The sequence below is a fragment of the Bubalus kerabau genome, chromosome 3 (genome assembly GCF_029407905.1).
Source record: "Bubalus kerabau isolate K-KA32 ecotype Philippines breed swamp buffalo chromosome 3, PCC_UOA_SB_1v2, whole genome shotgun sequence".
Taxonomy (NCBI): Eukaryota; Metazoa; Chordata; class Mammalia; order Artiodactyla; family Bovidae; genus Bubalus; species Bubalus kerabau.
Window position 1 is genome coordinate 88,260,981 of NC_073626.1, and position 27,346 is coordinate 88,288,326.

Here is a 27,346-nt window from a genome sequence, read left to right on the forward strand (position 1 = left end):
ATCAATCTCTAGCTTTATGGATTTTTCTTTCTGTTTTTTTTCATGGCAGCCTAATTATATACTATGTTGAAAAACAAAAACAGTATAGCCTAGATAGGAGCTAAGATATATAGGTTCTTGTCTACTTGCCACTGTAAGTTAGACCATGTATCTTTGAGATTCAAACTTCTTTTATCTTAAATGAGGTGGTAAAACAAAGTTATTTTTAAGGTCTCATACATTGATCATGAGAATTAATTTCCTAAAAATTATACATATATAGAATTATAAGGAAAAAAAAGAGTAAAAAAAAATCAGCTGCACCATAATGATGAACTAGACTAAGGAGAATAAAAGATATACCTGCAATTTCTTCTAAAGTATTGGCATGCATGTCCAGCAACACAGTTCCATTCAGAATACAACTTCTTAACTCAAATAAGCTGTGCAGTGAAAGAGTAGCCACATAAGGCTTGCTCCACCTTTCCCCTCCATCTTCCACATCTTCTTCAAACTTCAACCACCTATACAAATAAATAATATCATCAGCACACTGAGAGTTACACTGTAGATAAATGAATCTTTATCTCAATAATAAAAGGTAGACACATAAAGATATTGACATTATTTCTTGGTTTCAAGGGTTTTAGAAGTAAAAGCCAACACAAGACCTCTGGTTTATTTCATTTTAATTCCATTTAACATTCTATCTGTCACTGAGAGATATATTTAAAACAAAGAAAAACTTTAAGTTACTTTTATTAATTTTTTGGCACAGGAGTGGCTAGCGGCAGTTGGGCGTCGCAGAAGCAGGAAGCGGCGTGAGGGCATACCCCACGTCCAGGGTAAGAGAAACCCAAGTAAGCTGGTAGGCACTGAGAGAGGGCATCAGAGGGCAAACAGACTGAAACCACAATCACAGACAACTAGCCAATCTGATCACACGGACCACAGCCTTGTCTAACTCATGAAATTAGTCCATGCCGTATGGGCCTGACAGAATGCAGTCCACTGGAGAAGAGAATGGCAAACCATTTCAGTATTCTTGCCTTGAGAACCCCATGAACAGTATGAAAAAGCAAAAAGATAGGACACTGAAAGAGGAACTCCTCACATCGCTAGGTGCCCAATATGATACTGGAGATCACCAGAGAAATAACTTCAGAAAGAATGAAGGGATGGTGCCAAAGCAAAAACAACACCCGGTTGTGGATGTGACTGGTGATAGAAGCAAGGTCTGATGCAGTAAAGAGCAATATTGCATAGGAACATGGAATGTTAGGTCCATGAATCAAGGCAAACTGGAAGTGGCTAAACAGGAGATGGCAAGAGTGAACGTCGACATTCTAGGAATCAGAGAAATAAAATGGACTGGAATGGGTGAATTTAACTCAGAAGACCATTTTATCTACTAAGACATGAGTTTGGGTAAACTCCGGGAGTTGGTGATGAACAGGGAGGCCTGGCATGCTGAGATTCATGGGGTCACAAAGAATCGGATATGACTGAGCAACTGAACAGAACTGAACTGTGGGCAGGAATCCCTTAGAAGAAATGGAGTAGCCATCATAGTCAACAAGAGTCCAAAATGCAGTACTGGGAAGCAATCTCAAAATCGACAGAATGATCTCTGCTCATTTCCAAAGAAAACCATTGGCTATCATGGTAATTCAAGTCTATGCCCTGACCAGTAATGCTGAAGAAGCTAAAGTTGAACGGTTCTATGAAAACCTTTTAGAACTAACACCCAAAAAAGATGTCCTTTTCATTATAGGGGACTGGAATGCAAAAGTAGGAAGTCAAGAAACACCTGGAGTAACAGGCAAATTTGGCATTGGAGTACAGAATGAAGCAGGCAAAGGTTAATAGAGTTGTGGTAAGAGAATGCACTGGTCATAGCAAACACCCTCTTCCAACAACACAAGAGAAGACTCTACACATGGACATCACCAGATGGTAGACACCAAAATCAGATTGATTATATTCTTTGCAGCCAAAGTTGGAGAAGCTCTATACAGCCAGCAAAAACAAGACCAGGAGCTGACTGTGGTTCAGATCATGAACTTCTAATTGCCAAATTCAGACTGAAATTGAATAAAGTGGAGAAAACCACTAAACCATTCAGATATGACCTAAATCAAATCCTTTATGATTATACAGTGGAAGTAACAAATTGATTTAAGGGACTAGATCTGATAGACAGAGTGCCTGATGAACTATGGACAGAGGTTCATGACATTGTACAGGAGACAGGGATCAAGACCATCCCTAGGAAAAAGAAATGCAAAAAAACAAAATGGCTGTCTGGGGAGGCATTACAAATACCTGTGAAAAGAAGAGAAGAAAAAAGCAAAGGAGAAAAGGAAAGATATACCTATTGAATGCAGAGTTCCAAAGAACAGCCAGGAGAGATAAGAAAGCCTTCCTCAGCAATCAATGCAAAGAAATAGAGGAAAACAATAGAATGGGAAAGACTAGAGATCTCTTAAAGAAAATTAAAGATACCAAGGGAACATCTCATGCAAAGATGGGCTCGATAAAGGACAGAAATGGTAGGGACCTAACAGAAGCAGAAGATATTAAGAAGAGGTGGCAAGAAAACACAGAACTGTACAAAATAGATCTTCATGACCAAGATAATCACGATGGTGTGATCACTCACCTAGAGCCAGACATCCTGGAGTGTGAAGTGAAGTGGGCCTTAGAAAGCATCACTATGAACAAAGCTAGTGGTGGTGATGGAATTCCAGTTGAGCTATTTCAAATCCTAAAAGATGATGCTGTGAAAGTGCTGCACTCAATATGCCAGCAAATTTGGAAAACTCAGCAGTGGCCACAAGACTGGAAAAGGTCAGTTTTCATTCCCATCCCAAAGAAAAGAATGTTCAAACTACCGCACAATTGCACTCATTTCACACACTAAGAAAGTAATGCTCAAAATTCTCCAAGCCAGGCTTCAGCAATACGTGAACCATGAACTTCCAGATATTCAAGCTGGTTTCAGAAAAGGAAGAGGTACCAGATATCAAATTGCCAACATCCGCTGGATCATCCAAAAAGCAAGAGAGTTCCAGAAGAACATCTATTTCTGCTTTATTGACTATGCCAAAGCTTTTGACTGTGTGGATCACAATAAACTGTGGAAAATTCTGAAAGTGATGGGAATACCAGACCACCTGACCTGCCTCTTGAGAAACTTATATGCCGCTCAGGAAGCAACAGTTAGAACTGGACAAGGAACAACAGACTGGTTCCAAATAGGAAAAGGAGGATGCCAAGGCTGTATACTGTCATCCAGCTTATTTAAATTATATGCAGAGTACATCATGAGAAACGCTGGGCTGGATGAACCACAAGCTGGAATCAAGATTGCTGGAGAAATATCAATAACCTCAGATATGTAGATGACACCACCCTTATGGCAGAAAGTGAAGAGGAACTAAAGAGCCTCTTGATGAAAGTGAAAGAGGAGAGTGAAAAAGTAGGCTTAAAGCTCAACATTCAGGAAACTAAGACCATGGCATCTGGTCCCATCACTTCGTGGCAAATAGATGGGAAACAGTGTCAGACTGTATTTTTTTGGACTCCAAAATCACTGCAGATGGTGACTGCAGCCATGAAATTAAAAGACACTTACTCCTTGGAAGGAAAGTTATGACCAACCTAGACAGCATATTCAAAAGCAGAGACATTACTTTGCCAACAAAGGTCTGTCTAGTCAAGGCTATTTTTTCCAGTAGTCATGTATGGATGTGAGAGTTGGACTATAAAGAAAGATGAGTGCTGAAGAATTGATGCTTTTGAACTGTGGTGTTGGAGAAGACTCTTGAGAATCCCTTGGACTTCAAGGAGATCCAACCAGTCCATCCTAAAGGAGATCAGTCCTGGTTGTTCATTTTAAGGTCTGATGTTGAAGCTAAAACTCCAATACTTTGGCCACCTGTTGCAAAGAGCTGACTCATTTGAAAAGACCCTGATGTTGGGAAAGATTGAGGGCAGGAGGGGAAGGGGACGACAGAGGATGAGGCAGTTGGATGGCTCAGCAACTCAATGGACATGAGTTTGGATGAACTCTGGGAGTTGGCGATGCTGTGGTTCATGTGGTTGCAAAGAGCCGGACATGACTGAGTGAGTGAACTGAACTGAACTGAAAATTATATTAATATAAGTGTTTAATCGGGCTTCCTTGGTGGCTCAGTGGCAAAGAATCTGCCTGCCAGTACAGGAGATGTGGGTTTGATCCCTGAATTGGGAAGATCTCCAGAGAAAATGGTAATCCACTCCAGTATACTTGCCTGGGAAATATCACAGACAGAGGAGCCTGGCAGGCTAGTCCATGGGGTGGCAAGAGTCAGACAGTACTTAGCAAGTAAACAACAACAAATGTTTATTCAGTGGTCACAGGGAATCTGTAATAGAACTAATAAAGAGTGTACACTTCATGGAATGATAATAAAATGCAAAAGGAAATGAAAGAGTAGTCATTTTTATTTAGTGGAAAGTCTAAAAACAATATACGAAACTTTTGAAAATTTTGCCCTTCAATTTTTAGAGAAACTAGTATAATTTGAGGATTATTCTGCTGGAAAAATACTTATTAGGCCTGCTTGCATAAAATCTTGTGATTGCAGTCACTTCTAGGGACTAAATCTATAAGAACTGAGCTCAATTTGCATTACCTAAATGTTCCTGCCAGGGCTAAGAATAGAAGACTCTTGATATCACAGTGCCAAATGGGAAACCACTGCCTTCTTGGAGTGAAATGAACAGTAATATCTGAGATTTTTTTCTAACTAAGATAAATGGAAGGAATAAAGAGAAATTGATGATTTTACTGCTTGGCAGTCATACTAAATATCTTATTCTTTTAAGAACTTCCTTTTTAATCTCAGTAGATAACCAATTTAATTCCACCATTTCTAACAAACCCTCACCTAAATGCCTCTCTTCACTCCATACCATTTTCCTCATTTTTTTCCTCTCCTTGTCACTTTTGCCCTAACTTCCTCTTGCCATGCAGTATCACTCGAACTTCCTCTCTCTATGATATTATATTACTGTTTTACATAAAAAAATTATACAAACACTCCAACTCCAACAGAGGACAAGTATGTTGTCTAGTAAAGAATCAGTATACTAGCCAGCTAAAAAAGCTAACCAAAAGGGATAGTCAGAAAGATTAATGTGTAGAGTTCCAAGAAAGATAAAGAAACTCTGGATCTGTTCTTAGTGTTCAAGGACCAAAATGTCAGGAAGTAAAAAGGAAACTAATAGGGAAAAATGGCTATGTCTGCCACAAGTTTAGAGACAGGAGTATACCTACGCCCACCATGAGTTTATAGAATGTTTGAAGGTTGAAAAAACTTACACTTGAGCACAAATCGTTGACAGCATCTCTTCAAATGGTGGCAATATTACAGCAATTATATATATACATCTATATACAACATATACATGTATTTTTGCCTACACAGTTCAGAATATTTTCATATTAGTGAATCTTAACAATTTTTACCCCTTTCGGGGTCATTATGCATCAGAGACCATGTGATAGTCATTAATAAGGCTCGTCAACTACAGCTTAGCAATCGAACAACAACAAAAGATTCAGTAACTGCCACTATAATCAAAATATGTAACTGCTCCATCATCACAAATGAGCTTCCTTTATAGTCTCAGTCTTCACCCTGTTTCTGTCCCCTAGTAATCATTAATCTTTTCTTCATCACTATAGTTTTGTCATTTTGAGGACATTCAGTTCAGTTCAGTCACTCAGTTGTGTCCAACTCTTTGCGGTCCCATGAATCGCAGCACGCCAGGCCTCCCTGTCCATCACCAACTCCTGGAGTTCACTGAGCCTCACGTCCATCGAGTCAGTGATGCCATCCAGCCATTTCATCCTCTGTCGTCCCCTTCTCCTCCTGCCCCCAATCCCTCCCAGCATCAGGGTCTTTTCCAATGAGTCAACTCTTCACAGGAGGTGGCCAAAGTACTGGAGTTTCAGCTTCAGCATCAGTCTTTCCAATGAATACCTAGGACTGATCTCCTTTAGGATGGACTGATTGGACCTCCTTGCAGTCCAAGGGACTTTCAAGAGTCTTCTCCAACACCACAGTTCAAAAGCATCAATTCTTCAGCGCTCAGCTTTCTTCACAGTCCAACTCTCACATCCATACATGACCACTGGAAAAACTATAGCCTTGACTAGATGGACCTTTGTTGGCTAAGTGTGTAATTATACAGTTTGCAACTTTTGGAGATAGACATCTTTCACTAAAGCACAATGTCTTTGAGATCCATCCAAGTTGTTGTATATATCAGTAGATTGTTCCTTTTTATTGGTGAAAAGTTTTCCACTGTATGGATGTATCCGTTTATTTAACCACTCACCCAATGAAGGATATTTGTGTTGTTTATAGGTTTTTGCTTTCACAAATGAAGCTGCTATGAACATTCATGTAGAGATTTTTGTGTGAATGCGTTTTCATCTCTCTAGGGTAAATGCCTAAGACTGTGTTTGCTGAGTCTTATTCACTAGTACATGCTTAGTTTTATAAGAAACTGTCAAACTGTTTTCTAGAGTAGTGCTACCATTTTACACTGGTGCCAGCAATAGCGGAGAGATCCAGTCTCCTGAATCCTCATCAGCATTTGCTATTATGACTATTTTTTTATTTTAGTTATTCTATTAGGTGTGCAGTAGTATCTCACAGTGGTTTTAATTTACATTTCTCTCATGACTTATGATTTTGAACACTGCTTATATCTCTATTTGCAATGTGTATCTCTTCTCTGAAAAGTCTTTGTTTATTTACTTGTTTTTGCACATTTTCCTAATTGATTTGTTTTTATACTGTTGAACTTTGAAAGCTCTTTACCTATTCTAGATACAATATTTTTGTCAAATATGTGGTTTGCAAATATTTTCTCCCTGTCAGTAGTTTGTCTTCATCCTCTAACAGGTTTTGTTTTTTTCACAGCAAAAAGTTTTTAATTCCAATGAAGTCAAATTTTAAAATATTTTCTTTTAGTTAAAAGATTGTGCTTTCAATATCATGTCTAAAAACTCATCTTCTAGCCCTTGGTCCTGAAGATTTTCTCCTACATTTTCCATAATGTTTGTATAGCTTTATGTTTTACATTTAGATTTATGATTTATTTTGAATTAATATTGTGTACACTGTGAAGTTTAGATTGAAGTTAATTTTTTTTTTTTTACTTATAGAACTCTGTGCTAGTACCATTTTTTGAAAAGACAATTCTTTCTTCACCTTTGTCAAAAATCACTTAGCTGAACTTGGATTCAGTTCAGTCGCTCAATTGTGTCCGACTGTTTGCGACCCCATGAATCACAGCATGCCAGGCCTCCCTGTCCATCACCAACTCCCAGAGTTTACTCAACCTCATGTCCATTGAGTCATTGATACCATCCAACCATCTCATCCTCTGTCGTCCCCTTCTCCTCCTTCCTTCAATCTTTCCCAGCATCAGGGTCTTTTCAAATGAGTCAGCTCTTTGCATCAGGTGGCCAAAGTATTGCAGTTTGAGTTTCAACATCAGTCCTTCCAATGAATATTCAGGACTGATTTCCTTTAGGATGGACTGGTTGTATCTCCTTGCAGTCCAAGGGATTCTCAAGAGTCTTCTCCAACACCACAGAACTTGGGTTAGTCTTTCTTAATTCTCTATTCTGTTCCATTGATCTATGTGTTTCTGAAAAGACATTTTAAAAACAAAACTACTTCCTTTAGAATAATTTCCTTCAAATTGAGGGTTTGGTCTTTCAGAAAAGAATGGAGACTCTTGGGAGTTTCATGCAGTTTGGATGACCAAATATAAGTTATATGCATGGATGGTTTGATATAACCATTATGAGTATTACAGGAGGAAGCATCAGATGCTTCCCATAAAAAGGAACCCACGAGTTACAAATATCAAGTTACTAAACACTTCAAGATTCAGTGCTTTATGCCAACTCCAGAATGATGCCAAAAGCTTTGAAAGATATTTAAATGAATATATTTTAAAGATATATACGTATATCTCTCTTTTCTGTTTTTCATTCCATTTCATACTCTAAAGATAGAAATTAGCAGGCCTGAGAACACACCAAATCCTGTTTCAAGATCTGTAGTCACTGAATATACTGTCAGTTGCAAAATGCCTGACTGCAGTTAATGACCTAAACTGCTGTAATTTATTTCAGTTTTCAAATAAACTCAGCTGACACTTGTTTGACTAGCAAACCAAAGCAAACAGGAGTCTCACGAGCATGAATGAGATGTGAAAGACAATAAGAAAAACTGAAATTGTAGGCCAATTGCATGATATTTTCTATGGGGGAAGGGTGGATTTAAACTCTTTGAGTTTATTTTCATTTCCTTCAGTAAGTCTGGGTCTGTTTTCATCCATAATTAACACATTGGAATCTCTTTCTACTAAGCAACAACAACATAAAATAGGTGTTTCCTGAATTCTTTGAGGATTAAGTTGATGATAATCTCCTCTACAATACACATATAAGAAATCTACAAAATAAAATTCTTCTGTAAATTAGAAATGGACTTTTTCTATGGAATTTAACTCTTTCTGTTTATTTTATTCTCACTAATTCAGTTTAACTTTTCTAATAATTTTATTCTCTGATTCTATCCAAATAAGGAGTTACTGTATCATCTAAAATCATAGCCTTGGGGAAAGTCATGAATTTTCAAGAGAAAACATCTTTTTATGGAGTAGAGTTAAGGATATTGAGGGTTAAAAGGGAACATGGTTAGGATAGGGGCTAGAGAATAAAATATGTGATCATAAAGTGCCTATTTCAAGGGGAAAGGGAAAATAAAATATATCCAAAGTTAGAGTTTATTGACATTCATTTCAGTTCAGTCACTCAGTCGTGTCTGACTCTTTGCGACCCCATGAATTGCAGCATGCCAGGCCTCCCTGTCTATCACCAACTCCTGGAGTTCACTCAAACTCACGTCCATCGAGTCAGTGATGCCATCCAGCCATCTCATCCTTTTTGACATTAGCTGTTCTTAACCCATATTATTTTCACACCTCACACTCCACTGAAAAATCTTGCTGACTTGAACCTCTACCAATTTTGAATATTGAATACCTTCACATCATGAATAAAATTGGTTTGATTTAATCATCTTTTTCCACATTACCATCTATGTATCAGAGGCCTAACTGCTACCCCTGGGTTTGCCTCTGCTGAGCTCATTTGTGGGAAACGTTTTAAAGGGCAACCACAGTGAGTCAAACATGTTTCCACAATTGCACAGCTGTGGTACCTTTGCGTACTTTTCTATTAATAACATTACATGCTATTTATAAGCAGGACATTGTAATTGTGCTGATTTCATGAGCCCAGCCATATGGCTTCTTTTAGGGTCTTTAAAAGTGAACAGCTGGTTTTCACAAACATTTATTAAATAATTATGATTCAAAATTTAGCTTCAAAATCTAAAACTTTACCTAAGCTTTAATTGGCAACAACAGTGGGCATGAAAATTCTAGGTGTGATATGTGGCAGGTGCAATGTGCTGATAAAATATCCTTTTTAATTTCTACTATTAGGGTAGAAAATTATTAATTACCCCTGGAATACTAATCAAAAGAAAGAAATAGTTCAAATGGTTAGGCTAATGATCTATTAGAATTAAACTGCATTTGAAAACTCAGAGTCATGAATTAACTAAAATTAGTCTTTTTAGATGAACTAGGTTGTCCAGAACAAAATTACTTTCACCACATTAAAACCTACTTCATTTCTAAGTCCTCAATAAATATGTTCTGTTCTTTCCTGAAGTATTGTGCCTCAGCCAAAATTTACTACTCTTCTCTTCAATGTCTGTTACTATTTTGACTGCTTATCAGATGTTTATTTGAACCTCAAATATATGCACCAGAAGCAGGGCTAAGAACACAGGCCCTATCTAATAATATTAAATAATACTAATAATTAACTAGATCATCTCTTTCATTCTTTATAAATAAGTAGCAACATATTTTGGTGACTTAGAATAAAATGTCGTTCAAGTTAATCCATTAGACCATGATAAAACCTTACCTGCTCAACTGTGATAGGCAGAGAGCTAGATTCTGGTATTACTCTGCTATCTCCTAGCTTGAAGAGAGTGGGAAAGTTACAAGAAGTTAGTGTTTAAAAGGAATAGATCACCATTTGATCTAGAAGGTAAAAAACCCTAGATTTTTACGTCAGAACACATATTCCTAATTCTCTGCTCTATTCTGAGGGAGGAGAAAGAAGAAATACATTTTTTAAAAAATGCTGCCAAGAAGTAATTCTCAGCAATTGATTAAAGAAACTGTAATCAGAGCTGTACAGTCATCATAACCATCAATCTTCTTTGTTTAAGTCAGCCAGGAACACTTGTTTCTTAGAACTAGTTGAGGATAGATGATTCTAGCCTTAAACAGGGAGGTCTGCACTTTAAATTCCTTATCAAAAACTTTTCATCATAAAAGAGCAAAATTTATAAAACTAATTGGTGGAGAATATTATCATATATTGTTTTTCTGTCATCAAAAAAGATGAGCACATATATTATGTCTTTGAAAATAGTACTTATGTTTTGATGCAGTTCAAAGAAAAAAATTAGGTAGATGGTTCTTAATCTTAAAATTTTACAGGCCATATATTAATAAAAACTGTTTCAAATTTAGTTCTATATTTAAAATATTATAATAGCATCAGAAAGAATTTAATTTATATATATATTTTCATTAAAAAGGGTAATTCACACAGAATAACATACCCTAGTTTTAAGGCATTAAAAAACACAAATAACAAAAATGAATGACTTGAAATAAAACCAGTAAAGGAAATAAACAGCTAGTTCTCCAGAAAAACATAAAAACATATGAAAAGATATTCAATCTCACTAATAATTAAAAATACAGATTAAAACAATGAAATTTTGCACCTATAAAATTAGCTAAAATTTTTACAAGTTTGATGATTTTCGGTAGCAACGGTTTGAGGGAAATAAGAATCCTCATACATTGTTGAAGAAAGTGCAAATTACCAAAATGTTTTATCAAGGCAATTTTGTAATATCTACAAAAGTAAAAAGTCTGCTCTCTTTGATATACAAATCCCACTGTCAAAAAGTCATCCTACATAAATACCTACAAAATAATGCCAAAATATATGTGTAAATGATTATTACAGCAAAAATAAATAAATAAAACAATCTAAATCCTTATAAAGACTGGCTGAATAAATAAATTTCATCCATATAATTAAATGTAATGCAGTCATTAATAGATTAAAAGGACTGAGTAATCTATACTGATAATGTGGAAAATGATCCAAATATATTAGGTCAAAAAAACAAGGCATGAACACAATATAAATTCCTCTTATATAAACATAAAAAGGGCATACATTTACATGCAGATGTGGGCATTAAAATGTTTATGAAAAAATATACAAGAAGCAATTAACAGTGATTGCCTTTGAGGAGAGATACTATAAATAAGAATAGAACAATACTCTTGCTTTTTTACTTTTCTATGGCTAGAGTTAAATGTATGGGTGCTCAGACCTGTCTGATGTTTTGTAACCCATGGACTGTAGCCCCCTAAGCTCCTCTGTCCATGGGATTTCCCAGGATCTTTAGGGGATCTTCCTGACACAGGAATCAAACAGTGTTTAAATGCAAGATCCGAAACTCTGTCCCTGAGCCCTCCTGAATCTATATCTGAAAAAGATCCCTGGCAATATGTAAAACTAAAATTTGGTAGTTCCGTTCAGTTACTCATTCATGTCCAACTCTTTGCAACACCATGGACTGCACCAGGCCAGGCTTCCCTGTCCATCACCAACTCCTGGAGCTTGCTCAAACTCATGTCCATTGAGTCAGTGATGTCATCCAATCAGCTCATCCTCTGTCATCCCCTTCTCCTCCTGCCTTCCATCTTTCCCAGCATCAGGGTCCTTTCTACTGAGTCAGTTCTTCTCATCAGGTGGCCAAAGTATTGGAGTTTCAGCTTCAGCATCAGTCTTTCCAATGAACACCTAGGACTGATCTCCTTTAGGATGGACTGGTTGGACCTCCTTGCAGTCCAAAGGACTCTCAAGAGTCTTCTCCAACACCACAGTTCAAAAGCATCAATTCTTCAGTGCTCAGCTTTCTTCACAGTCCAACTCTCACATCCATACATGACCACTGGAAAAACCATAGCCTTGACTAGATGGACCTTTGTTGGCAAAGTAATGTCTGCTTTTTAATATGCTGTCTAGGTTGGTCATAGCTTTTCTTTCAAGGAGCAAGTGTCTTTTAATTTCATGGCCGCAGTCACATCTGCAGTGATTTTGGAGCCCCCCAAAATAAAGTTTCATTGTTTCCATTGTTTCCCCACCTATCTGCCATAAAGGGATGGGACCGGATGCCATGATCTTAGTTTTCTGAATGTTGAGCTTTAAGCCAACTTTTTCACTCTCCACTTTCACTTTCATCAAGAGGCTTTTTAGTTCCTATTCACTTTCTGCCATAAGGGTGGTGTCATCTGCATATCGGAGGTTATCGATATTTCTCCTGGCAATCTTGACTCCAGCTTGTGCTTCTTCCAGCCCAGCGTTTCTCATGATGTACTCTGCATAGAAGTTAAATAAGCAGGGTGACAATATACAGCCTTGACGTACTCCTTTTCCTATTTGGAACCAGTCTGTTGTTCCATGTCCAGTTCTAACTGTTGCTTCCTGACCTGCATATAGGTTTCTCAAGAGGCAGGTCAGGTGGTCTGGTATTCCCATCTCTTTCAGAATTTTCCACAGTTTATTGTGATCCACACAGTCAAAGGCTTTGGCACAGTCAATAAAGCATTCAATATCGCGGTAATCCAAGCCTATGTCCCAACCAGTAATGCTGAAGAAGCTGAAGTTGAACAGTTCTATGAAGACCAGAAGACCTTTTAGAACTAACTCCCCCAAATGATGTCCTTTTCATTATAGGGGACTGGAATGCAAAAGTAGGAAGTCAGAAACACCTGGCTCCTACTGCTGCTGCTGCTAAGTCGCTTCAGTCGTGTCCGACTCTGTGAGACCCCATAGACAGCAGCCCACCAGGAACCCCCTTCCCTGGAATTCTCTAGGTAAGAACACTGGAGTGGGTTGCCATTTCTTCTCCAAGAAACATCTGGAGTAACAGGCAAATTTGGCCTTGGAGTACAGAATGAAGCAGGGCAAAAGCTAATAGAGTTTTGCCAAGAGAACACACTGGTCATAGCAAACACCCTCTTGCAACAAGACAAGGGAAGACTCTACACATGGACATCACCAGATGGTCAACACTGAAATCAAAGACTTTGGCACAGTCATAAAGCAGAAATAGATGTTTTTCTGGAACTCTTTTGCTTTTTCAATGATCCAACGGATGTTGGTAATTTGATCTATGGTTCCTCTGCCTTTTCTAAATCCAGCTTGAACATCTGGAAATTCTCGGTTCATGTATTGCTAAAGCCTGGCTTGCAGAATTATGAGCATTACTTTGCTAGCATGTGAGGTGAGTGCAATTGTGTAGTAGTTTGAACATTCTTTGTATTGCCTTTCTTTGGGACTGGAATGAAAACTGACTTTTTCCAGTACTGGGGCCACTGCTGAGTTTTCCAAATTTTCTGGCATATTGAGTGCTGCACTTTCACAGCATCATCTTTTAAGATTTGAAATAGCTCAACTGGGGTTCCATCACCTCCACTAGCTTGTTTGTAATGATGTTTCCTAAGGCCCACTTGACTTCGCATTCCAGGATGTCTGGCTCTAGGTGAGTGGTCACACCATCGTGTTTATGTGGGTCATGAAGATCTTTTTTGTATAGTTCTTCTGTGTATTTTTGCCACCTCTTAATATCTTCTGCTTCCAGTAGGCCCATACCATTTCTGCCCTTTATTTTTCCCATCTTTGTATGAGATGTTTCCTTGGTGTCTCTAACTTTCTTGAAGTGGTCTCTAGTCTTTCCCATTTTATAGTTAACCAATGGCACCCCACTCCAGTACTCTTGCCTGGGAAATCCCATGGATGGAGGAGCCTGGTAGGCTACAGTCCATGGGGTCGCTAAGAGTCAGACATGACTCAGCAACTTCACTTTCACTTTTCACTTTCATGCATTGGAGAAGGAAATGGCAACCCACTCCAGTGTTCTTGCCTGGAGAATCCCAGGGACGGGGGAGCCTGGTGGGCTGCCGTCTATGGGGTCGCACAGAGTCGGACACGACTGGAGTGACTTAGCAGCTATGTATGCCTGCAGTTCCTTGTGCACACCTGGATCACAGCATTCATTATACAGTATTCACAACTTTGTTTACTGATCTAAATCCTGCACTGGAGGTGAGGTTGATAAAAGCAAGATCTAAGTTGTTTGTTTTTCTTATTTGGCTGCACAGAGCAGCTTGTATGATCTTTGTTCCCCAAGCAGGGACTGAACCCTGGCCCTCTGCAGGGAAAGCATGAAGTCCTAACCACTGAACAGCCAGGGTATTCGCTAAGACTTTTGTTGTTGTTGCTGTTCTGTTGAACTTAGCACACAATAGAATATAAGTGTTTGTTAAATAAATGAGTAAATACGGAAGAAAAGAAGAATGAAAAAATAAACGCAAATTTATTTATTTTTCAAATAAATTTATTGTATTTATAAATAAATAGATGCAAATTTATTGCTCTTTTATCACAAGCCATCAAATGGCAATATAGAAATATTCATTACAAGTGACAGAAAAAGTGATCTCTTAAAAATTATTTTTTTAAAACCACTATGTTTAAAAGTATACATTTCATAGAAACACATTACAAATATTTTCACCCTCAACAAATAGTACATAAGTCCAGGACTCCAACTAAAATCTCTTAAAATTTTCGTCCTTTCTTTTAAAAAGTCCCACATAATATCACCAGTTGGAGCACAAGTTAATAGTTGAAAAGATACAAATAAATTACTGTTAGATAGCTATTGTTTCTTTGATGACACACAAATTATGCTACTGTTTATCTTTAAGACTGCAGTTGCTGCTGATTCTGCGTCACTGTTTACTATAATTACAGCCTTCGGATCTCATTCTGACCCATATGCCATTATAGGACATGCCCAGGCCAGATTAGCAATTTCAGAAATCAGCAGCACTGATGGATGTCTGCAAAATTGTGGCAATAGAAATCTCTTTTTTCTGGTAGTATGAAAATTCTTTGTATCACTTCCCCCTTCAACCAAAAATTCCTCACCTGGCTGTTTCTCGCCACTCAGCATCCTCACCTTCACGCCAGCAAATCTCATCGAGTTCTGTGAAGAGGTCATGAGGAATGTGCTCCTCATCATCATCCTCAGTCCCAAGAATAAACTGTACTCGCTGTGATGGGGTGTCTATGGATACCAGAGACAAGAACATGCATCAACAAGACCCTGAGCTGCGAATGTCTCAGTTACCACCTTCCACACTACTCACATCTCCCCCACCGCAGCACTCATCCAGAGTAGACTTGAGAAATGAAGACAAATTCAGTATTACATTAAGTCCAGTAAAATATGGGATCATAAACACATAAAATGTAAATATGTTATATTTTACTATACTATACTATAATAGAGTAATAATGTACTATAATGTACTATATTACATAATATACTATATTATCAAAGATAGTACTATATTTGATATGCTATATTTGATAGTACTTTAATAATGTACTATATTATCAAAGATAAAATCAAATGTGATGATTATTTTGGATTACTTAAGCATCATGGAAAATATTTCCACATCTCTCATACATACACGCACAGTTTCTCTTATCACATTTCTTCCCTTTATGGTCATATTCAGAAGAGTTGACTATGATAAAATTCACTTATATTAAAACTATGCTGAGTATAATTTACCAAAAAGAACTCCTTTGCGAGGCTTCTTGGCAATTACACCCTTATCCTTCCCCTCACCCCTGGCAACCATTAATCTGGTTCCTACTGCTATAGTTTTGCCTTTTCCAGAATGCCATACAAGTGGAAACATATGGTGTATAGCTTTTAGAGACTGTTATTCACTTACCAATATGCCTTTAAGGTTTTGAGATTTATCTGTGTCATGGAATATATCAGTAATTCATTCTTTTTATTGCTAAGTAATAGTCCATTATATGAATGTACCTTGTTTTGCTTATCTATTCATTTGTTTAGGGATATTAAATTTACAGTTTTTCAATTATGAATAGAACTGCTATAAATATTCTAAATTTTTGTGCGAGTGTAAATTTTTATTCTCTGGGGTAAATACCTAGGAGTAGAATTGCTGGGTTACCTGGTAAATATATGTTCAATCAATATACTTGTGATGAAAATTATAAAACTTTATTGAATGATACACTGGGACGACCCAGAGGGATGGAATGGGGAGGGAGGAGGGAGGAGGGTTCAGGATGGGGAACACATGTATACCTGTGGCGGATTCATTTTTATATTTGGCAAAACTAATACAGTTATGTAGAGTTTAAAAATAAAATAAAATTTAAAAAAAAAGTACACCTAAATAAATGAATATATTTATATTAATGGAAAAGCCCAATAGTGGAAAACCATCTTATAAATTCAGTGCTATTACAATAAAATATCTGGTATTTTCAAATATTTTTTAAAACACAAGAGAATGAATAAATCAGTAACAAACCATAGTAATCACTTAAGTCTATAATATTAAATATTTTGTGAAAATAAACAAATTAATAAGTAATTTAAAGGATTAGGTTATAATTAAGTCACAACTGTGAGGATTTTGGAAGTCAAAGTGAAAAAGATACATATAATATAAAATATGATATAGTCTCATACTTTTTGTATCAATAAATGTTTGCAGTGGGGCCTTGCTTCTGCCTACCTTAATAGCCTTAGCTTCTGCCTTGTAATTCCACTCTGGGTACCTTAATTTTCTTTCAGATTTTTAAAAATAGCATGTTCCTTCCCATTTCAGGGCCACTGCACATACTGTCTCCTCTAGATCTCCTGTATCTTTCATCATCTACTTCACTATAATATACTTTGGCAAGCCTACCTAATCAGACTCATAAAACACACACACACACACACACACATGAGCACTCATATGCAACAATTAAGTCAGGCACCTGTTATCTTAATTCACAGCACTCTATATTTCTCCTTATTATACTTTCCTTAATTGCAATTTAAAATTTACTGCTCGATAACAAATTAAATACTTTAAGTAGAAAATATTTCCAGCTGCCAGAATTAGTTTCCTAGAAGAAGATAGGATCAAGTTCCTAAAGAAGAATAATGCATGCAAAAAACACTTTTAAAATTATAAAGCATCATACAAATACTATTAATGATGACTGATGCTGATTCTAGTGGTAGTGGGGATGGATACAATGAAAATATAGCCATGTCAAAATAGAGAGGTTTAGAATTTGAAGCAGGGAGAATGAGAAAAATACTAGCGCCATTAATTGAAAGAGGGTTATAACATGGATGAGCCTTGAAGATGCTAAGTGAAATGTCAGACAGAGAAACACAACTACTATTAATATATGATCTTACTTATACGTGGAATCTAAAAAAAGACAAAACAATAAAACCAAAGCATTAGCTGCTCAGTCTTTGTGACCCCATGGACTATAGCCCACCAGGCTCCTCTGTCCATGGAATTCTCCAGGCAAGAATACTGGTATAGATAGCCATTCCCTTCTCCAAGGGATCTTCCTGACCCACAGATTGAACTCATATCTCCTGCGTTGCAGGCAGATTTTTACCATCTGAGCTAAACTCATGGAAAAAGAGTTCAGACTTGTGCTTACCAGCAGTATGGAGTACAAAGAGGAGAAAGTGGAGAAAAAATGGTCAAAGGGTATAAACTTCCAGTTGTAAGTACTAGGGATGTAATAGACAACATGATGACTATACTTAACACAGCTTTATGATATGTAAGTAAGTTGTTGAGTAAATTCTATGAGTTCTCATCTGTGATGAATGTTAACTAAACCTATCATGGCAGTCATTTCACAACATATGTAAAGCAAACCATCATGTACTTATACCATGAGGTATAAGTTATTTTTCAACAAAACTCGGGGGAAAAGGGTTGTCGGAATGAGGAGCCAGTATTGTAGGCTGAGAGCACAGGAGACATCTTTTAGATATGCTGAGTTTGAGGTGATTATAGTTCAAACATAGAAAGATGGTCACAGGACTGCTGGATATTTGATTCAGTAAAGAGGACAAGGTCAGAGGTAAAGACACAGGTTGCACGTAACTAGAGAAGTAATACGATTACAACGAATGAGGACTCAGAAATGAAAGACAAGAGAAGGCTCAGTATCAGGGGAATTATATGATTTAATATTTAGGATGAGGAAGAGGAGTTAAAAATCAGAAAAGGATTAGATAGATATGTAAAAGGATTGGTACACTGAACAAATATATAATGAACACCTTCCATTGGTCAGGTGAATTAGACAGACATAAACAGAAAGAAAAAAACCCTCTGCCCTTATAAAACTTACATTTGATGAAGAGAGTAGTATAACAGGGTCAAGGTAAAAAAGAACAAGTCAATAATGTCAGATGCTGTAGAATCATTGATGAGGACTGAGAGTAATAGGATTCTAATAGCTTAATATTCAACAGTACTGGAATTCCAAAGACCATATATTACTTTTATAATCACAAATAAACTATTCTATTGGAATATAGACCATATTTTCAACAAATGGTTACTTAAAATCAAATTTACGAAGTTATACTATAGGAAGAAACCCACTAATAGAATCATAATTGGAAATAAGCAAGTTCTTTTGCAAACTTGAACCTTTTCATTACTAGTTATGTTACTCAAACTGATTTAGTTACTCACATGCTAATTATAAAGTGTTTGGCTATGGTGAGACTATAAGACAAGGTAAAAAGTCAGATTTTTAAAAGTATCAATATCTTCTATGGATCGAGCATTTTCATATAATATCTCTTTATGTCTGAGCAATAAACTACTCAAAAGGACACACATCACTCAGTCTGAAAATGCAGTGAACATAATAAAAGAGCTATAACATCCATGTTATGGATAAGAAGACTCAATATTAATGGATGAGACATTATGGAAGAACAGGATGACAGTTCTTCCCAACTTGATCTGTAGATTTAATGCAATCCCAATCAAAATCCCATCAAGTTATTTTATGGACACCAACAAACTGATTCTAAAGTTTATATGGAAAGGTAAAGGCACAGGACCCAGAATAGCCAAAAAAATGTTGAAGGAGTAAAACAAAGTTAGAAGACTGACATTCCACAACTTCAAGACTTACTATAGAGCTACAACAATCAGGACAGTGTGATAATATCAGAAGAACAGACAAATAGATCAATGGAACAGAATAAAGAGCCCAACTATAGAATTCTGTAAATATAGTCATCTGATTTTTGACAAAGGAGCCAGAGTAGTAAAGTTTCTTCAACAAATGGACATCCACATGCAAAAACACTGATCTAGACACAGACCTTACAACACTTTTCCAAAATAAACTCAAAATGGATCATGTGTGTGTGTGTGTGTGTGTGTGTGCTCAATCATATCTGACTCTTTTGCAACCCCAGAGACTGTAGCCCACCAGGCTCCTCTGTGCGTGGGATTTTCCAGGTGAGAGTACAGTGGGTTGCCATTTCCTCCTCCAGGGGATCTTCCCCACCCAAAGATCAAACCCACATCTCTTGAGCCTTCTGCATTGGCAGGTGGATTCTTTACCACTGCACCACCTGGAAGTCCCCAAAATGGATCATAGATCTACATGTAAAACACAAACACATAAAACCCTCAGAAGATAACATAGGAGAAAACCTAGATGACCCTGAGTATGGTGATGCCTTTTTAGATACAGCACCAAAGATAACTATCCATGAATGAAAGACAATGTTAAAAAAAATTGGAAGACAAGCTACAGACTAGAAAATGGCACATCTGATAAAGGACAGTTATCCAAAATACACAAAGACATCTTAATACTCAACATTAATAAAACCAATATGAGAGTTCCTTGGACTGTAAGGAGATCCAACCAGTCCATCCTAAAGGAAATCAGTCCTGAATATTCATCGGAAAGACTGATGCTTAAGCTGAAACTCCAATACTTTGGCCACCTGATGCGAAGAATGGACTCATTGGAAAAGACCCTGATGCTGGAAAAGATTGAAGGCAGGAGGGGAAGGGGACGACAGAGGATGTGATGGTTAGATGGCATCACCAACTCAATGGACGTGAGTTTGAGTAAACTTCAGGAGTCGGTGATAGACCGGGAGGCCTGGCATGCTACAGTTCATTGGGTCGCAAAGAGTTGGACAAGACTGAACTGAACTGAATAAAACCAACAACTTGTTTTTAAAAAACAGGTCAACAATTTTAATGGGTAACTCACCGGAGAAGATACACAGATGGGAAATAAATATATGAAAAGATGCTCCACATCATATGTTATCAGGGAAATTCAGAACAACGAGATAACATTATGCACATATTAAAATGCCCCCAATCCAGAATTCTAACCACACCAAATCCCAGCAAGGATGTGAAGCAACAGAAACTCTCATTCACTGCTGCTGGAAATGTAAAATCTTACGGCCACTTTGGAAGATGACTTAGCTTCTTACAAAACTAATCATACTTTTACTACATGATCCGGTAATTGCTCTACTTGGTATTTACCCAAAGGAGTTGAAACTTATGCCTACCAAAGAAACTCTATACACGGATGTTTATAGCAGCTTTATTCATAATTGCCAAAACTTGGAAGAAAGCAAGATGTCCTTCAGTAGGTGATGGATAAATATGTTATGACTCATCTAGACAACAAAATATTATTCAATGCTAAAGTTAAATGAGATACTAAGCTATGAAAAGGCATGGAGGAATCTTACATGTGTATTAGTTGTTGAAAGAACCTAACCTGAAAAGGCTACATTCTGTACAATTTCAACTATGTGACGTTCTGGAAAACTACAGTGAGAGTAAAAAGGTCAGTGGTTGTTGGAAGTGGGAGTGGGATTTAAGGACTGAATATAGAGGATTTTTAGGGCATTAAAACATTCTGTATGATATTTAAATGACAGATATATGCCATTATACATTTGTTCAATCCCATAGATATACAACACCAAAGTGAGCCCTAAGGTAAACTATGGCTTTGGACATGATTATGCTGTGTCTACACGGGTTCATCCTTGGTAAAAATGTACCATTTTGGTAAGCAATATTAATAGTAGGGGACACAAGGAGTGGGAGCAATGAGTATATGGGAATTCTTTGTACCTTCCTGGGAATTTTGACGTAAACCTAAAACTGTTCTAAAAAATAAAGGTTTTAAATGTAGGACACCTCAGTTGTCAAATTGTTCAATTGTTCCCACCAATATGCACCACTGTATCACATATATAATGACATATATTCAAGAAATTATAAAAAAAAGGAAAAAGAAGCTACATTTACATAGTTTATTTGCTTCAGGCATTAGCAAAACATTTCTCTTTTAGAATGTTAATATGTAAGATTTGGTTTTATTACTAAATATTTTAAGAAATTTGTTAACTAAATTTTACAGCAAAATGAATAAGAATTAAGTCAATAGACAAGTCTCCAGCTTAACTACTTCAAAAGAAGATGCCAATTTCCTAGATGTAATATGAATGTTGATTTTGAAATGAGGCTGCTGAATCCCCATGAATGTCCTTAAGGAAATTACAGTGTGGCAGATACATTTATGATTTAGTTTATCTGAAGTAAGATGCTAATATTATATTTTTACTAAAAGCATAATATCTGGGTGATAATAATAAATATTAAACCCAATATCAGAGTCAAGACAGCCTGTTACCTTTATGACTGGTTGCTCTGGACCAAAAAAAAAACTTAAATCAGAGTTTCAAATAGCTATAAAAAAAGAGAAAAAATTGCAATTTTAGAGTTACACTAAGAAATCAATTATATTTTTCTATTAGACATACCCATGTGACAAGACATAGCAGTTTTGTATCTCACAACAGTCTGTTTTAACTACTAACTCACTTATCACAGTCCAGAGCAGCCATGCCTCAACACTGGCATTGTTTCTCATGCTTTTGAAACAATTTCTCTCATCACTGTTTTCAATGACTTATTTCAGTGTATTCTGCATCAGTAATCTGGGGATCTGTAATATTTACCATGTACCCAATCTCCCTAACTCTACTATGGGCAGGAACCTTATGTTTAAGACTTCTTAGTGTTTCCCCTAATAAAGCACAAGGATCACTCACCACAACAGAGCCATGAAATAATATGAAGAAATAAGAACCTCACAGTTATGAATAAAGAGGTTTGGAAAGTCTGAGGTAGGGTATCATATATTTAAAAGACTTCTCAAAGACACAATGATAATAGCATAGGAAATCATTTTAAGAGTAGATAATTTATTCTTAGACAAAAGATATTTTATTTGGGTTTTAAATAAATAGAACTTCTTGTATCTGGCTTTTCATTCTTCAAAGTAGAAATGATTTTACAGATATTGCATTATGCTCACAAAAATCTTTTTATGATCATCCTATCACCATATTTTTAATGTCTTAAAAAGAAATTCAGATTATGTTTCAACACAGCAAATGTTCAAAATGTTATTCAATGACCTTTTAAATGTCTATTCAACTTAAAATTATATGACATAAATCATGTAAATTATAGTAATATCAATATAAGAAAAAAATTTCTAAGCATAAATATTTTTCTATGTTGATAGCTATTTTATTTATTTTTAAGATAGCCACTGAAAACATCCTGACCTGCATGCTCAGTCATGTCCTACTCTTTGCAGCCTCAGGGACTATATAGTCCGCCAGGCTCCTCTGTCCATAGATCATTGTAATACAAACTGTAGCTAAGGCTCTAATAGATTAAGATAAGGATTTGTTTCTGTATTTAGTAAAATTATAATGGAAATAAATTACAAAATATAGAAAACTACGCTAGTGAATAAGGGTCTCAGCCTCTTACTAGCCTCTTCTGGAATCTGTAGATACATCAAACAATATCATTAAAAGAATGAAAGTATAAGCCACAAGTGTGGGAAGATAATTGAAATGTGAAAACAAAAGACTTATATCCATAATATGTAAAGAACTTCCACAAATCAAAAAGAAAAAAAAAACAATCAAAAAAGAAAATCAAGCATAATACTTGAATAGGCACTTCATAGAAGAGACTATCCAAATGGCCAAAAGGCAAATGCTAAGTTACATAACCTCACTGGTAATCAAGAAATGCAAATTAAGACAATGACATACCATTATGCCCCTGATCAGATGGTTAATGTTAATAGAATGAAATTGTCAGCTGTTAGTTAGAATGTAAACAACAAACACTCTCACACTTCACTGGTGAAAGTATAGACATGTACCCTGCTTTGGAAACTGGTATCATCTACTAAAATTGAAATACACATATCCTATGACTCAGTAATAAATAATTTCATTCTTAGGTATGAGAAATGCATATATGCACCAAGAGCCAAGAGACATATGTTCACGGCACCGTTCTTCATAGTATCTCCAAAAATTAAATGATCTAAATGTCCATAAATAGTAGAATGCATGGTATTTACAAATGAATGAACACTATACCATAATAAAAATGAATAAACCAAAGCTACAGTCAAAAACATTTTGAATCCCAATAACACACTGTTCGGAGAAGGCAATGGCACCCCACTCCAGTACTCTTGCCTGGAAAATCCCATGGGTGGAAGAGCTTGGTAGGCTGCAGTCCATGGGGTCGCTAGAGTCGGACACGACTGAGCGACTTCACTTTCACTTTTCATTTTCATGCATTGGAGAAGGAAATGGCAACCCACTCCAGTGTTCTTGCCTGGAGAATCCCAGGGACGGGGGAGCCTTGTGGGCTGCCATCTGTGGGGTCACACAGAGTCAGACATGACTGAAGCGACTTAGCAGCAGCAGCAACACACTGTTGAGCAACTGATCAAGACACATATACCTCCTGTATGACTTCATTTATAAAAAATTCAAAAACAGGCAGGACACCCAATATAAGAAGAGAGACTAGAGATCCTTTTGGGGAGAAGCAAGAGAGTAACTGGGAGTGAGGACAAAATAGGTTTCTGGAGCACTAGCCGAATTAACGGTTACACAGATGTTTCTCTGTGATAAATCATTGAGTTGTACACTTGCGTTTCTGTTTTAACATTTATAAATATTTGTGTTATATTTTATTAAAAATATTTTAAAAAAAAACTAATTGATATTCTCTTCTATCAGCCAGCTGCGAGTTAAATAGGACAGAAAGCCATTGCCATCAATAAACAGATTTGAACTTAGACATTTTCTGTATTTGCTTCATTTGTCCTAAAGCATGTATACAATTTAACATCTAAGAAAAGAAAAATCCCAAGCCTAATTCCAGGGTTGTGTTAATTCACATAGTACCTTTGAGTACCATATTTTAAATAAGCAATTAATAAAGTATATATCTTTAGTATTCATTTCCATGCTTATACATTAACTAATTATAATGTACATATTCCTGTTATATTCTTTGTTGGGAGGCTGAGGAGCAAATTAACATTAAAGTGTTCTGAATTTTCTGAATTTCCCTCAGTATCTTTTATATTTTCACTGACTTCAAGCTTACTCTTTAAACTTATTTTTAAACAATTCATCCATGTTACCAGTTGAAAATATAATTTTAAATTATATTAGGTGAATGAAAGATGACATTAAAAATAACTAGATGTAAAGTTTTAGCAGTTTTCTGTCACTAGGAAATTGATTACAGTATGAAGAAAAATTAATTAGTCATCACATTCTTATACAAACAATTGTGTTTAAGTGCAGTAACAAAAGTAGGTTGAATTTAACTTCAAGAATCAAAAGTTTTCTGTAGGGCATGGCCAGAAAGGCGACTGCCCCCTCGCCCATCAGGCACCCCATGTTCATGGGCAACCGGGTGCTAAACCATTTGTAGATGACCTGCTTCTGGGTCGGGGTTTCGTTCGTAGAAGAGCAGCTCCCTCGCTGTGATCTATTGAAAGTCAGCCCTCAACACAAGGGTTTGTAAAAATAAGATAAAAGTAGAATATAAAAAAGAATAAAAAATGAAAAAAAAAGTTTTCTGTAAAATCAAAGTATCACAACCACCATTACTGCACGGCCAGAAGCTGGGTCTGTCTTTGGACTCACCTAGAAATCACATTCCAACCATGGGCCCTGGCGGACTAGACCCAGCTGTCCCAGGCCTGTGACTTGAGCAGGCTCTTTGGCTTCAGTAAGGCCTGCTCAGTTTTCCCTGGATGCAGCATTAACACAATCAAGTTCCTAACAGCATCGCTTTATGTGACAGGGTCATATAATAAAATGGGATTCTGGATGTTTTTCATACACTGGAGAAACAAAATTTTTAGGAGTGCCAAAATTCAAACATTTACACTAAAATCTTTTTGTTAAATTGATCCTTGCTCCAGAAATATGAGTCCAAATTATTCCATGTCTCCATAGACACACACTCCAATTTACAATATAAAACCTCTGGAAGCCCACCAGAGGAACCTGATGCTTCCTTACACTCTCCTCTAACCCATACCTCTTTGGAAGCTGAATTTTTAATCATTTTAAAGCACTTGTAGGCATGCATTCAAACTATTTTCTTGGAAATCTTTCCAAGTAAAATAAATATTTCTTAAGTAGTCAGAAATTTTCTTTGAAGCCTTCAGAATAGTAATCACATATATTCACACTATGCTGACTATCAAAGCCCAAATCAAGGGAATGGTGTTCATAACATGGTTTCAGTCTTAGCATATAGCTGAGTACTAAATTATCAATGCATTTAAACTGACTGTGGGATAGGAATAAAAGCAGATTATTAGTCCTGAAGAAATTGAAAAAAAAGTGAAATCTAGGAAGTTCTACTGCTTAGAGATCACCAGAGTGCCAAACATTTCTCCCTGATAAAACACATCTTAGGTCTCAATATCAATAAAGATACTCAGATGGTTGGGGGAAGAAGGAATAGGTGGCATCCAAAAACAGTGGCTAACACAACAGAGCGAGACTCTGGCTCACCTGACTTATTGCCAAGTTTCACCAAATAAAGAAGCAGGACTCTCTTAAGATCAATGGCTCTTGATCCTTGCTGGATATTAATCACCTGGGTACTTTTTTAAAAATACCAGTGTCTAGAGAAACACCCAAAATTAAGTAAGTAAAAGTCTCTGAGCATCAATATTTTTTAAGAGCTCTTCATGTGACTCTAACATGTAACAAGATTTGACAAGCAATATTCTAGAGTCTGTCTAATTTTAATTGGCATATAAATTACCTAAGGTTGTCGTTAATGCATGGATTCCTATTCAATAGGTCTAGGAATGGGTTTCAGATTCTGTATTTCTAAGCTCAAATGTGATGCTAATATTGCTGGCTCATGACCACACTTTGAACAGCAAAGTATCTAGAACAGTGGATCTCAATCTTGGCTTTGAATCATCTGAGGTACTTTTAAAAATACCTATGCCCCACCCACAAAGATTCTGATCAGTATGGGGTTTGGCCATCAAAATGTTTTTAAAATTCCTGGGTTTTAAAGGTGAGGGCCACTGTTCTAGAAAAACTGGCATAATGCATCCAAATAAGGGTAAAAAAGAATAAAACGACAGAAGCAGAGGGAACAAGCTTATTTTTGTTTGCTTACTAATCACTTTTAAGATAATATGAATATATTTCCTCCAATATTAGAAGAGAATGAAAACTCAAAGTAACCATGAAAGCTAATTCCAACAGATATTCCATTCTTAGAGTTTATGAGGGAGCCTTTCCTAACTACACAGACGGAGCTGGAGAAAGAGAAATCTACCCAGCTTTGTCTTTATCATACTCCCAGACCCCACTTCATGAAACAAAAAGCCCTAAAAATGTGGGAGACACTTTCGTACCTCCACTCTCTGCCCACTAATTCAGAGATGACCATCCTTCCAACATGCTAGTGTAGGAGACTCAGAGTATTTTTCTTTATATGTTCCCCACTATCAATCAATCTACCTCTGACATAAGTACAATATATCTGGGGAATTTTAATGCCCATAACTGTACACAACAATGGAGACAAACAGCACACTGAGGGCACTGTCTCCGTAAGCACTCTTAGGATAAAGCTGGACATATATAGTATGGATATCTTTGCCAAGTAAAAAATCTGGGAGCCTGTAAAAACACTACAAATCAATAGAAAGTCAAATAATCTTGATGGCCCCAAAGAAGATCATACCCCTGAAAATTATCTGCTTCCTGTGGTGGATTCATTTCAATAT

At 36.6% G+C, this 27,346-nt stretch overlaps 1 protein-coding gene across 2 annotated transcripts in view; it reads right to left on the reverse strand.

Annotated features, from left to right (window-relative positions):
• The window catches only part of SLC4A10 (solute carrier family 4 member 10), a 245,610-nt gene that overhangs the window by 149,797 nt on the left and 68,467 nt on the right, over positions 1–27,346 (reverse strand). For both annotated transcript variants that reach the window (XM_055572418.1, XM_055572417.1), the window contains exons 4-5: positions 15,227–15,365; positions 343–503 (exon numbers count right to left, since the gene is read on the reverse strand). In XM_055572418.1, the coding sequence (XP_055428393.1) occupies positions 343–503; positions 15,227–15,365 (300 nt within the window). The remainder of the gene's footprint in view (positions 1–342; positions 504–15,226; positions 15,366–27,346) is intronic.